The 13,779-nt window shown below is 39.9% G+C and overlaps 1 protein-coding gene across 8 annotated transcripts in view; it reads right to left on the minus strand.

The window, feature by feature from the left end:
• MYRIP (myosin VIIA and Rab interacting protein) overlaps positions 1–13,779 on the minus strand; it is a 195,657-nt gene that overhangs the window by 24,721 nt on the left and 157,157 nt on the right. For 4 of the 8 annotated variants that reach the window (XM_017734504.1, XM_017734505.1, XM_017734508.1 and 1 more), the window contains exons 8-10: positions 12,292–12,469; positions 11,310–11,399; positions 7,428–8,077 (exon numbers count right to left, since the gene is read on the minus strand). In XM_017734504.1, coding sequence (XP_017589993.1) covers positions 7,428–8,077; positions 11,310–11,399; positions 12,292–12,469 — 918 coding nt within the window. The remainder of the gene's footprint in view (positions 1–7,427; positions 8,078–11,309; positions 11,400–12,291; positions 12,470–13,779) is intronic. The other 4 variants (XM_017734510.1, XM_017734507.1, XM_017734509.1 and 1 more) reach the window with 1 other exon arrangement.

A 13,779-nucleotide genomic window follows, 5' to 3' on the forward strand; every position in this document is an offset into this window, starting at 1 on the left:
TTCCTGCTTATTTTCATATTACCTAAAAAGGAACTATCAGAATCATTATGTATCTGTGTGCAACTAATAAAATATGCCTATGTGGCATTTCCAATTCCCAGCACTGCCATCCCTCACAGGCACAGTGCAGATAAAAGTGAGGTGTGGGAATGAAATAACCTGTAACCTGGCAGCTGTGTTCAGCTTTCAGTTGTAAGCTGTGCTTGCATTCCCTGACTGCTTGGTCTTGAGCATTATCCATGTTTTTCTTAATGACTGCTGGAAACAAGTTTTGAAAAACTTCTCTTTTGTTACATGATGTTGCTTAAGACTGTCAGCTTTCCCAGTGATTATTTGCATGGGTGGATCCTCTACAGAGCTGATTATTTTCCAAATGCCAACCTCCTTGGAAGAAGTTAAATCTTCAGGAGCACCTTCTTTTCTGACTCTGATTCTTAAAAGTGGAAAACACTTACAGGGTCAGTTAAGAACAGTGGGTATTACAGACTTGACCATAAGTCCCTCACTTTGGAAGCTGAAGAGTAGAAAAGCAAAGTCTCTGCAATTTTGTTTAGCTGGGTGCCTGCCCAGCATTTAATAAGGAGGAAAGGGGATAATTTTGTCAGCCCTTGCTGACAAAATCTGAGAATATTTCACAGTTGTTCTAAAAACTAATCCCCAGGTGGATATCAATTCATTTTCTGGATCTGTGCTGTCTGATTAGGACCCAATTTGCCCTGATTTCCACCACAGTCCCTGGAGAGAGACAGGCATATCCCAGAGCAGCCAGTTTCACCTATAATGCTAACTGCCTTCTGGAAATGTTCTCTCCCTGCTGACTGCTGAGAGAAATTTTTGAATCATTAGATAGTTTGTTTGGTGCTTCAGCCAAGTCCAAGAAATAAGATGGAATTAGGTGAGTTAAAAAGTGTCAGATACTTTGAAATGGAGCATAATCGTGCAAAAACACCCAGAAGGAGGCTATGAAGAATTCAGCCTGGGACCAGAGTGGTAGGCACATCTCAGCAGGTCTAGGAGGATGATTTGGAGCAATTCTCAGAGAGGAAATTATTCCTGTCTGCCTTAGGCTCTCATACTGTGACAAGACCAGACACTGCTGGAGAGACTAAAATCTGTGTTCTCTCGTCCATTCATTGGGAAATCCATCAACAGGACCAGCTGTAGCAGCACTGTTTACGGATGAACCAATGACTCCAGTTCTCACAGGAAATGTTAACTCTGCCCACTCCCTCACAAACCCTACCCACCTAACTGCTTTTAATGGATTGACACATCATGTTCATAATGTCAGTTCTCACCTCTCACACAGTCAACTGCACTGTACTGTTCAGCACTTTCACAGTGTTCTGGACAATTTTTGTCTGCAGTTATTTGCAATTCAATCAATTACACAACTAAATTATTGCTTTATAGTTCACCTTCAGGATGCAGAAGGCCCTTTTGGAAAATCAGGATTTGAAGAAACAATAGAAATTTGAGAGCTACAATAGAAGGGGAACCATGGGTTTATGCTGAAACTCTTTTCCCAAACAATCAATTTTTGCAGACTAAAAAGAAGCTTTTTCTGCTAAAAAGCTGTTCAATTATCAAGAACACGATTTCAAATCAGTGTGTTTTCACTTCAGTTCTATAATATGATATGCTCTTACACACATGCAAAAGACTGTGTATTTCAGCTTTTTAATTAAAAAACTCTATTTTTATAATAGTAATGGTTGTTATAATTATTTTTATAATCATAATGGTGCTTCCTCAAATTGTAAGAAGAGATTTTTTTTCAGACATATCTTGCATATCACTCAACAGCTCAGTACAAGTATCAGTATTACACCTCAAGCAACAATCTCCTAATGACCAATACTCACAAATCACTAAACTACTATATAAAAAATCTGAAAGCTGTTGCTGAATCAATCAGTCCATCAATTTGTACCCAGGAAAGAAAAAAGCATAATTTATGTGATATACAGAATAGAAAGCACAGTTAGACTGTGCTCTTGTATTTTATGAGAATACAGTTTAGTGAAGATACATCTCATTAAAACTGAGCTATTTACAGCTAGGTATCTAGTCTAAGCCAATTACTGGAATCCCTCTTTACCTAAATTACCTCCATTTATTTAATTGGTACCTCCAAAAACCTCCTCTCATATACCAAAACACCTGGTTTAGGATTACAGTTCTGCACTAAGGGTGTGGGCTTCCTCTAGCAGCGTTGATGCAGATTGAGCACAGTTTACCTTGAGGTCAAGTCTGCAAGGAAAAGAAGAAAATCCCATTCTATGCAGACATTTGAGCAGATCAAGCTTGTAAAGACAAGAATTTGGTATTCTTGTTTAAGTAAGCTTATAGGTATTTATATAAAATCTAGTGGAGCTGAGAGGGAGGCTGGCAGTCCAGAGTGGTGGATTTTCCCACCTCCTCGCTGCTGTACCAACACACTGACAGACTTCACTGTGCAGCATGGCATGCATGAGTCTTCTGGGGGCTTCTTACATAGATCTGCTTAGCTTTAACTGCTTAGCAGCTTTATTGGAGCAGCAATGCACATATACACCCATGGAAAGCACCACTAGTTAATCTAAAGAATCCATACTGACAACAGCAATATGACAACTTCTCTCGATCCTGAAAAAATACCAGTCTTCATAGGATCACACATGGCAGCAACTTAAATATCTTTTTGCTAGGTCTGCCAGCACAGATGAAAGTCATGAGCTGCCTTGGTAATCCGAGGGTCCCACTCTGCGTTAGCTAAATCTGTGTTTTGAATGCACATTGTTTCTTGGGGGAGGACTCATCTTGAGAATATTGACTGTATTACAGCTGCACTCAGGTACGCCTATTACCCTCTTTTTAGCTTTCCAACCTCCTTAAAATGAGCAGGTGGATTATCTACATTTGCAAGAGCTGCTAATTCCTGTGCACATGCAGAGATAATGGTACCTTACACTGCTGCACTTCGTGGTTTCTGTTAACAGCAGGCTGTTTGACTTGTGTGTTGGGCTTTTCAGATAGTGGCAGCAAACTATTTGTGAGGAGATTATACCTCTTTCATGGACTGACAAGTTAAAAAATGCATGGGCAGCCATGACAACAAAAAAATAAATAAATTGAAAGGTACTACTATTAATATTTACTTAATAAATGCTGCATTAAACTTTGTTATTCTTTACTGTTCACATTTTCACTCTTTCTGGTAAGTTTAATGACATTTTTTGTGTCATTACACAAATCATTGTGTAAATTTCCATTTGCATCTATCAGCAACACATAATGCTAACATCTGCAAACAAGAATAAAGGGCTACCATTTTATCTGAAAACTGAGTTTCTGTGAGGACCTGGCAGACTGACACAGCCACGAACCCAGTTTCACTAAAAGAAAATCAAGTGTTTCTATGCAAGCATAAGTCTTTTAGGAGACAACGAGAAAAGAAATACACCTTTATGCATACATAGTGTCCAAATCCTTGCACAGAAATCACTGATAAGCCAAGGTAATCACAGTGGACAAAACCAAAATACAATAAAAAAGGCTCCAGAACAAAATCCATGTTAAACTATAAACTCCTGAGATAAAGTTTCCTTCATATAAGAAACCAAAACCCAGAAACTGGAAGTTTTTAGGAGAATATACACATTGTGAGGTTTGCAGGCAGTTTCTCATCATGAGCCAGAGTGATTTCAGGGAGCTGTTTTCAAAGAATACATCCCAAGCGCCATCCCGTGGAAACAGGCAGCCTGACAGTGCTCACCCCTTACCTGGCTGCAGGGCAGGAGGGCTGTAATTAACAGGTGGGGTCTCCTGATCCAAGAAGCAAACTCATAATGAGAACACTTCTTTCCCTTGAAACAATTAAGCCCCTCCACTTTGCATCAGAAACACAAGAATTTCAGCTACATTAAGCAATAATCATATCTTTCTCTCAAAAAGATAATGAGAGCCAATATATCAATATTATTATTACTAATAGTATCAACTATTATTATAACTATTAATAATAAAATCAGATAAAGATTGGTGGCTTGAGTGTCCATTTTTTGTAAAAAGTTACAATTTGAAAAATAATCATCATTAAAAGCAAGGTTTGCACTTTCCAGTTTAGTCCCCACAGAAACATAACTCTTCTATGGTACACAAGCAATCCGAAATTATTTATGGCAAGACCTTGGTTTTATCAGGACAGTTTTCATATCTTGCTTCATGGCTGTGTTTGTGGCATCTCTACAAGCAGCTCAGTAAAGGAGCTTGTTCTTTTACTTATTATTAAGCAAAAAATTCCCCAGATACAGTACATCTTGGTACCTACTCTCAGGTTTCCCCTTCTAAGTCACTGAAGACTTCATACAAAAAATTATCTCTCAGTCACAAAGTCAGAATTCCACTCTTGTGTCTAAAATATGGTTTTAAAAAACATGCCACAGCATTATCCTAATCTAGGAACTGGATCTTGATTTAAAAAATACATGATTTTTAACTGAAATTCAGTTGTGAGTTATGAACTGACTGCAGTTTTTCCAGAACATAACTGCTTACAACTCTCTAGACTCAGAGCAGAATGGGAAAAGGGCTTGTTTTCATCTCACTGAGAAACTTGGAGAGTAGAAAACAAAAAAGCAACCTTCACTATTTGAAAACTAAAAATGAAACCCCAACTTTTAGACTGATAAACTGAAATCCTGCTCTACAATGCTGATGAAAACACAACGGTTAACAAATTATCATCTTATTATTACAATGCCATAAAATAAGATTATATTGCAATGCAGTAAAGTACTGAAAAAGTGTGTTTCTTCACTGCAATTGACATATAATCAGTTATTCAGTGTCTAATATCTTGGTTCAACAAGAGTTTAGAAGAGTTTTTATGGTCTCTGCAAATTCTGCATAATCTCATCATGTGGAAAGCTATGCCTGGTTTAAGACCCCGCAGTCAATCTTGCTTAAGTCTGTGCTGTCTGCAGTTCTTCACACACCTACACTATCATTTTGTAAAACTGTTTATATGTAGGGCTCTCCATGCTGCAGCCTCAACCATTTTACCAAGATCAGTACATTACTCTGGGGAACATATGAAATTCTGACATCCCTTTAATCACATTTTTCTAAGCAATTTAAATGATGCCTGGCTAATTCATTTTCATCCATTAAAGCAGATTCCTTACACACATGATAATTTTACTTGCTTCCTAGAATTGTTCAACCATGCAACATCCTTGCTATAAATTGTGGTAGTCAGTCCATTCCTGGTCCCAACAGTGCTTGTTTGCCAGAGGCTGGAGTCAAAGTTCTACAAATGTGAACACCAGCGGTCAAATCAGCCACCTCTGTGTATGTGTGTGTGTCCCCAAACACAAACTAAACACATGGAAACCCACCCATACATAAACTTCACAGTGAGCATTTCATTGCTTTGAAAACACTGGCATGATCTGGAGGCAGTGAGCCTCTGCTTGCCCCACTGAAGCTAGGGAGCAGGGGAGCAGGAACGGCCTAAAGGGTAAAATGAAGGGGAGAGTGGGTTAGAATCCCAAATCTTGCACTTTGAGCACAACAGAGAGGTCACAAGAGACAAAGCAACTCACAAAGGACTTGGAAAGAAGAATAATTTTCCACACCAGCTTGCACTTTGAAGCACACACTAAGTTGCTAAAGGATGCCATCAAGTATGCTTGGGAAGCACCCTGCCTTTCTGACCTCACCTGGATGAACGTGGTGGAGGTTTAGGTTGGATATTATGAAAAATTTCTTCACAGAAAGGATTATCCAGCACTGCAACAGGCTGCCCAGGGAAGTGGTTGATTCACCATCCCTGGAGGTATTTAAAAGATGTGTAGCTGTGGCACTTAGGGCCAATGTTCAAGGGTGGACCCTGCAGTGTTAACAGCTGGACTTGATGATCTTAAAAGTCTTTCCAATCTAAATGATTCTGTGATTCTATGTCTCCAGGACCTTCCCTGTGAGCTCTGATCTTCCATGCTCTGCTTATTGTCTATTGTGACTAGGAAGCCACAATATGAATAGAGACACACAGAGATCAGGCACAAATACACAAAGCCAGAAAGCGAAATGCAGAAGTCTGTGTACAAGATATGGTCTTTGTGCAGTCCCTGTAAAGCCTTGTAGTTCTGCCTGATGTTCTAAGAAGTCAATAATGGCCGCTGATGTGTTGTCAGATCACGTTATAATACATCATACTCCCCTTCAACAACTGTTGATTATAAATATATGAGGACACGAGTATAAATGAATCAGTACAGAACACCCCAAACACCCACACTCTGTCCTAAAAGCAGATGGAATGGATACAGAATTAATGACACCCAGCATTAAAGCCCTGCTGAAATCCTAGAATCCTAATATTGACTTGCAATCAGCTGTACTGATGTTCTTCTATAGGAAATACAGGCTAGTAGCATAAGCAAAGAAAAACTGTTCCAGGTATCCTAAATTTGGTCAGATAGCTTTGAGACTGAATCAGGCTGCTCGTAGTCAGAGGCACAGGGAGAAGACAACCCTCAGCTCCTTGCTTCAGGCTTCCCACTACTCTGCTGCAGCAATGATGCAGCTTCAGGATTTAAGATGGGTAGGATGTGGGAAATGGAACTGAATAAGGGATCAATATTCTCCTGATCTAGTGTGCTTGTACTGCTAAATAAATTCTGGGGGACAAATGGATCCCTTAATATCAGTCCCAGGTCTGGAAAAACTCCAACAGAGGAGACTTCTCGGCTTTCTGGTTAGCCAACACCTGTAGTTTAGAAGAAATGTTTGCTGTCTTCAAGTTGTATGAACAGTTTTTCCAAGTTTGAGATATTAAAGTCTGGGTTTTTTGCTTGTGTGTTTGAGTTTTGTTTTCTTAATCAATTGACAAATTTTTTAAATGGAAGTAGTTTGCAAACGCTCACCCTAAGACATCAGAACTCATCATAAGGTGACCAGTTAAAAACAGACATCACTTGGGCTGGATCTCACAAAAAGCCTTTTTAGAATTTCTGCTGCTCATTAGCTTTATCCCTTATCAGAACACTTGCAGACACTTCAGAGCAGATTCCCAGGCATATGAGTTATTTCTTGTACCAAGAAAACAGAAGTTAAAAAAACCCTAGCACAACAAAACAAGTGATTAATTAACATTTTTTTAGCTGTTGACAAATCCTGAGGGTTTTTTTTTTAAGAGCACTGTATTTTACAACATTAACACTGTCTTTGATCAGATGAAAGTGGCCTATTTGAGAAGAAAGTAAAGCCTGTCTATCTAACACTCTACTTTTTCTTCTTCTCATTTAGGAGGCATGAGGAAGATAAAGCTTGCAAGAACACTCCACCTCCCACTCATGCTTCACATGATATTGCCAGCATAGCTTAATTAGTTTTGCCCAGCTCTTTTTGAGAATGCATTTGGTAAGCTCAAACACAATTACCTGACTTAAATTCATCTTGTTGGCTTTTGCCTGATTCTTTTCTTCACATAAGTCTTCAGAGATGGCTTTGTTTTTCTTCCACCTTCTTGATCTCTTTTCTGTATCATAATGGACTTCTTCAGTCTCACTGCTGTCTGAATACTCCAATCTAGTTGCCTGTGGATTGAAATTTACATCTAGTTCTCCATGGAAGTGCTTCTTTTCCATTCTGGGCACATCACTTTGAGTTCTGCTTTGCAACCAGAGAAGCTTGCTAGGTCCTTTAGCTTCCTGGGAAGAGTTTACTGAAGATGTTTCCGAATCGGAGAACACTGTTTCAGTGTTGGTGTACAACCCAGAGGAGGGGGAGGTCACTGCCTGGTACTGACTGTTGCCATAAGCCCACTCACTGCCATACTGGGAATTGGAGTAATAGAAGTCATCTGGCAATTGTCGAGGTCTCTGCCGCAGCTTATTCAAGGCCACATTCCAGTCATAGTCATCCTCGCTGTCCGAGCCCATCTCGTCATAGGCAGACACAATGCTGGACTCATTCTCCAAAGCTTTGAACACCTGGCTCTTTGGTTTGGCAAGCATTCGAGGGCGAGGCAGAGTGACATTCTGCAAAGCCACCCAGTTTCCATCGGTGCTTTGGAAAACAGAAGGTGGACCTATGAAAAGAAAACAAGGACAACTGTGATCACACTGTGAAAGGCTGCTTTTACTTGCCACAGATTGAAGGTGGAAGTGCTGCTGCCACATGAACTCTCCTATGTTGAGAGGCAAGCTGCCCTACTACTCAGAAGCCACCACTTTAAGTCATGGTGACGACTAAAATGGGGGGGGTACTTGGACCAAAGCTTTTTTCTAAAAGAATTATTAGGAATATAGACATGTAGAAATCCTGAGTTTTGCAAATGCCTCTGATTCTGTGTGCAATTCTGGTCCCTCATGTTGAAGAGGAAAGACAGAAAAGGAATCCGAGAAGAGCAACAAAGGTTGTACCAGGTTCTGAAATGGTGTCCATTCAAGGAATGATTAAGTAAACCAGAGTTCTGCCATCTGGAGGAGAGAAGACTGAGAGAATACATGCTAAAAGAGATGGGGGAATCTCCTCCAACCTAACTACTAGAGAGCATGAAGTGAAGCTAGAGAAAACAAGGTTCTAAACAAACAAAAGAAAGAAGTGGGATGCAATGCATACCAAACCTAAGGGTGTTTTGCCTAAGGTTCTCCTGGATGCTTGAAATTATGTGTGATAAAACAGAGATGGCTGTGAACATGGAGGAGAAATCCACTAAAATTTACTAAATACAGAAAAACACTTCTAGCTGAGATAGTCATTAAATTGAAAGTTCTAGAGGTTCAGAGCCTACTCAAAGGCAGTATGAAAAATACTTGCTTTGTCCTAATATCTCCTAGACTCTTGCTTATGGCTGCTGTTGCTGCTGTTGTTGTACCCCAGACAAAATACCAAATGAGCCTTCTGTCTGACACAAGCACTGCTTCTCTTGTATCCTTCCACATTTTCAGAGTAAGTTGTACAACTCCAACACAAAAATCAAAAAAAGTCATAAATATGGTCAGAAAATGCTGTATAACTCTCATAACTCTGAGAATTGCATTTCCTCTAAATTTAGATTTAATTTCCAATCAAAACTGAAAATTTCCCTCATGGGAAATATGGATGTGTGACGACTTTGCCTTCTTCAGCACTTGAACAAATATATAATGCCATGGATTTACACGGTAATCCAGCCTACTGAATGAACTTTTCAGACTTATGGAGTCCTTCCATGGGTTCAAATTTGTTATTTTCAGAAACCTATAGAAATACTTAACATAAACCATTAGTTTTCTCAAAAGGTAAGCAGAACATCACTATTTTCAAGTGGACACAGTAATATCTGGGTCTGTTGTAGAACATAATTAGGCATTTTGACAACCCCACAAAAAACAAAACAAAAATTACATGGTAATTGAACTTAGGGGCTATGAGAGTTTTATGACAGCTTTTGCATTTCTTATTCATTTGAATCCTTCTGGCTTGTTTTCACTTACTAAGTTTTAAGTCAATTCAGAGAACTTGAGAAAATACAATTCTTACTCCTGCTTAAAAGGAAATCGAAATAATACTAGTTCTCTTGTAGCAGTGACCAACCAAGGCTGTAACTGAAGTCAGGTGTGTAAGGAGGACTAATAATTCTTTATTGTAACCTCTGATTTTGGAGAAAAAAACCCAAACAAGCTATCAAGCATAAGAAACTTCCGCTTGTTCACTTTTCCCAACTATACTCACTAATCTAAGTATAAGGTTCTCTTGAGAGAAAGAACTTCCCTTAAAACATTGTTCCTTCAAACAAAGCCAACAGCTCTGCAGGATATAAATCTCCAACAGGAACTGAATTCAACTGCACCACATTACACAAATGTAATGGGGAGCCACAAACTTCTTTTCGACCCCAAACCATAACCCCCCTTATTCTATTTAACAACACCACATTTAACCACATGAGAATCAGTCAACCAACCTCAGTTAACTGAAAGAAGGACAGTATAGAAGTTGATTACATCTTAGAGGGCCAAACAGGGTAGAAAGCCATTGAGAACTCTATATGCAGAAAGCCGACTCAGTTTTATCCCAGCTTCTACAATGTCAAGGGCTCCCTTCCTGATTTTTCAAAACAAAGTCACTTACTTTGGATTCCGCACACAATTGTTTGGGCATAAGCTATAATTCATCCATGTGAAAAGGAAAAAAAGATTTAAGAAGTGTCATTTTAAGACTATTGATAAAGGGGGGAAAAAAGCCAGTATCATAATTTGGCTCTTGAGTCACCATTTAAACCAATATGAACTGTAACCAAAACTAATTGTGAACTACACCAAACTCTTGGTTGAGATTTCTCGTTTTCTGTATCATAATACAAAGCTGTTTATTACTGCATAGGTGAGACCATGTTTGCAGATATTAGCACAATCAGCTATTTACTATTAGTTCAATAGGCACCACAATTTCAGCACAAATGTGGTTTTTAGATGAAAGAAGCGGAAAAAATCTCTGAGTAGAGCACCTGAAAAGAAACTGGGTCAATTTGTTGTTCTGCTATGGTTAAGCATTGTTAAATACTAAATTGCTCAACAGTTGAATGCAACGGGATTCAAGTGGGTTCTTAAATTTAAGCACCAAATTAACTGCTTTACTGAAAATAGACCTTCCACTAAGATGCCCAGGAGAAAACCACTTCTGACAGTGGGTTGATTAAAAAATTCACAGAGTAATGCATACTTGGTTACATCAGATTTCAGTACTACTTTAAGAAGAATTTCTTTCAGGGGGGAGGAGAAGTATTGAAATTGTCTACATTTCAGTCTCCCCAGTTATCAACTGGCAGTACAGATAAACAAATTGAACAGATGGGCAGCCCCGATCCCAGGTCCCCACCAAACCCAAACACACATTTGACTGCTTCTGCTTGCCAGTGTGTAGAGAGGCAGCTGTGGGAGTTACAGCACCAGTGAACTCACCCCACAAAAGAGAAGTTTTCTGCTTGTACAGCTTCATGAACCAATGTGCTACAGGGATCAGATGGGTTCTACAGCTGCTACAAGAGAAGAAGCAAGAACAAGCAGATTCTGTCATGGGATGACAACACTTGGAGCCAGGGAATGCTGCTGCAACGAGTTCAGCTCTTCCCCTTGTGCAGCTGTAGGGGTAAAAACTAACCAACTCTTTGGTGGGGGAGTTGCCTGGTGCTACACTCTTGTGGCCTCACAAATGCTTCAGCCAGAACAACAGAGGCAATGGAAACAGGACCACCCCAAGAGCAGGAGCCACAATTGCAAAAGCACAGAAAGAGTTAGGTTGGAAGGGACCACAGTAGGTCAGCTGGTCCAACCAACCTGCACATGGATTGCATCCAGGTTCTTGAGTATCTTCAGTGAATGGGACTTCACAGCATCTCTGGGCAACCTGTTCCAGTGCTTGGTCACCTGCATAATGAAGAAGTTCTGTCTCATATCCAGGTGGAACTTCCTGTGCATCAGTTTCTGCCTGTTGTCTTTTGTTCTATTGCTTGGCACCACTGAGCAGAGCCTGGCTCCATCCTTTGACACCCTCCCTTCAGATACTTATATACATTGGTATCTTCAATGACAACCTGTCTCTATGTCATCTAGAAGTAACCAGGGAATTGCATCCTATCTCAGGGTGCTGATTCAGGAATGGAGCTGACTTGGAAAGCTGCTCACCATCCATCATCCATATTTACATCCATACATAATGCATGATGACAGAGGTCAGATTGAGGGAAGCTGCTGCTCTGTGAAGTTCCTACTCATACAACTTCCTCAAACTAGTCTGGAAGCACCAGTGAGTAGGGCTGCACAGAACACTGCACCGCGAATTCATCAGGGTTGAAAATAAAGTTGCAAGAAGGAATTCTAAATGTGAATTATTTCAATGGTTGGCTCACTATGTAACTTCATGAAAAGTCACCCTGTGCCACAGAAGGGATACAACGAGCAGCTGCAAACCCCTTCAACTGGAGGACAGATTACCAATGACAAAGAAGGGCCCTTGGGCTCTTGCATCTTTGAAGCTCTGAAATGTATCTGAAGTAGTTGCCTAAATTTTGTAACAATCCAAAATCAACTTCACAGAGAACCATATTTTGAATAATTTTTTTTAAAGAAAGTTAAAATAAGCAATGACATAGCCCAATGAAATTGTGACACAGCAACATCAAATATACATTTTATATGTGACCTCTGAAAGCACAGAGGTCAGCAAAAACGCCCTCGAGAAGGTCCTTGCTTTAAGTCGTATTTATTCCATGTGAGTGAGAACCAAAAAAAGAATCTTATTCGTACTAGAAATATTTACTTGTTTCATTTAGCCTGTCTACACTCTTCCAGCTGGGTAATGCAGAGAGCTTGCGTTCCTTCTGCTTCCTGGACTGTCCCTTTTGCTGCCTCCGAAGAGCCTCAGTCACAGACGACGCAAGGTCTTGTCCTTTACTGGCCGTATCTTCGCTAGCCAGGGAGAATGCAGACTGAGACCTCTGTGGGATTAAAAATCAAAGAGTTTAATTTAAAAATAAAAGTAGTTAATTATCCAACCCTTTACCATAATTAGTATTCAGTAACTCATGGAGTGTGGGATCTGCTACCATCACAAATAGGATTTAATGTATTCAAAAGAATTGTTCCAGCATTAGATTGCTTATTTATGTGCATTTCTGATGCTATGCAAAGTAGCAGGAAATTGTTTATACTACCATGGACCAGATGGAGAGAAATAATTAAGGTGAAGTTGTTGGGAATGTGCTTGGTGAGAACTAAGTGCTTTGACTCAAGTTAGCCAGAAAGGGATCCCATTGTGGTGAGACATGATGATCTATTGTTGGCTCAACAGGCCATCTGGTGTAACAATTTGCAGAAGTTAAAAATTAAAAAAAAAGCAAACAAACAGCCTGTTCCCCAGAAATAGATATACAACTCAACTGATTTTAATGCAGAATTCTGTTTGCTAGGACATACAGACATAACACCCAATATGCTGAGCAGTTTTATGCAGTCTTACTAATGAACTCAACATAGCCTACAACTGCACATCTATTTAGTTCTAGGAGGCTCACATTTCAAGGTACAATAAGGTAAAATACTGTTGTGATTGTTAATCAGCCCTGACTTCTACTGAGGAGAACGAACTTTCCTTTGGTTCCACATAAATAGATCAGACATTTTAGTTTTGACCTAGGCACAGAGAAGTCAGTCAGTTGCAGAAGACACATTTAAATTTCGCCTTTTTTAAAAAGCTGTGAAAGCTGACAGTGTCCAGCTGATTTCAGGAGAACTCACTCCTGCATATCAAATCACATACGTAGTTCTAGAAACAAAGCTACAGAGCTTGAGTTGAGTTGCGTTTCCTGCAGAGTCAGTAGAAGACTGCATATGCCAGGTTTTCAAGTGGCTCAGCTGCTTTGCACAGGCCAAGTTGGCACTCTCAAATCCTTGTACATTTTTACTGGCGTTCAAATGACAAATAATTAACTAAATCTGTTACTCTCAAAAGGGCCAGTCTTTGCCTGTATCAGAGGTCTGCTTTGCACTGGTGCAGGTGAGGTAAAGGAGAACTTGACTTTCAGTTATTTTCAAGGTCCTTCAATTCCCAGGACAGCACAAGCATTGCTGGGAGCCCTGCTGGCTTGAAAGCCACACTTACACCACTTTCTGGCTGCACCTCCTCTCATCTGAAATGCTCCTCTGTGGGACCCATGTACTATGCCAGAAGATTTAATTAACTGCAAATCTTTCTGTATCCTTGGCTCAGCAGTAAAAGGAAACACAATTAAGCATAAGGGTTTAGCTT

This window comes from Corvus brachyrhynchos, unplaced genomic scaffold (assembly GCF_000691975.1).
Source record: "Corvus brachyrhynchos isolate BGI_N302 unplaced genomic scaffold, ASM69197v1 scaffold94, whole genome shotgun sequence".
NCBI classification, from domain to species: Eukaryota; Metazoa; Chordata; class Aves; order Passeriformes; family Corvidae; genus Corvus; species Corvus brachyrhynchos.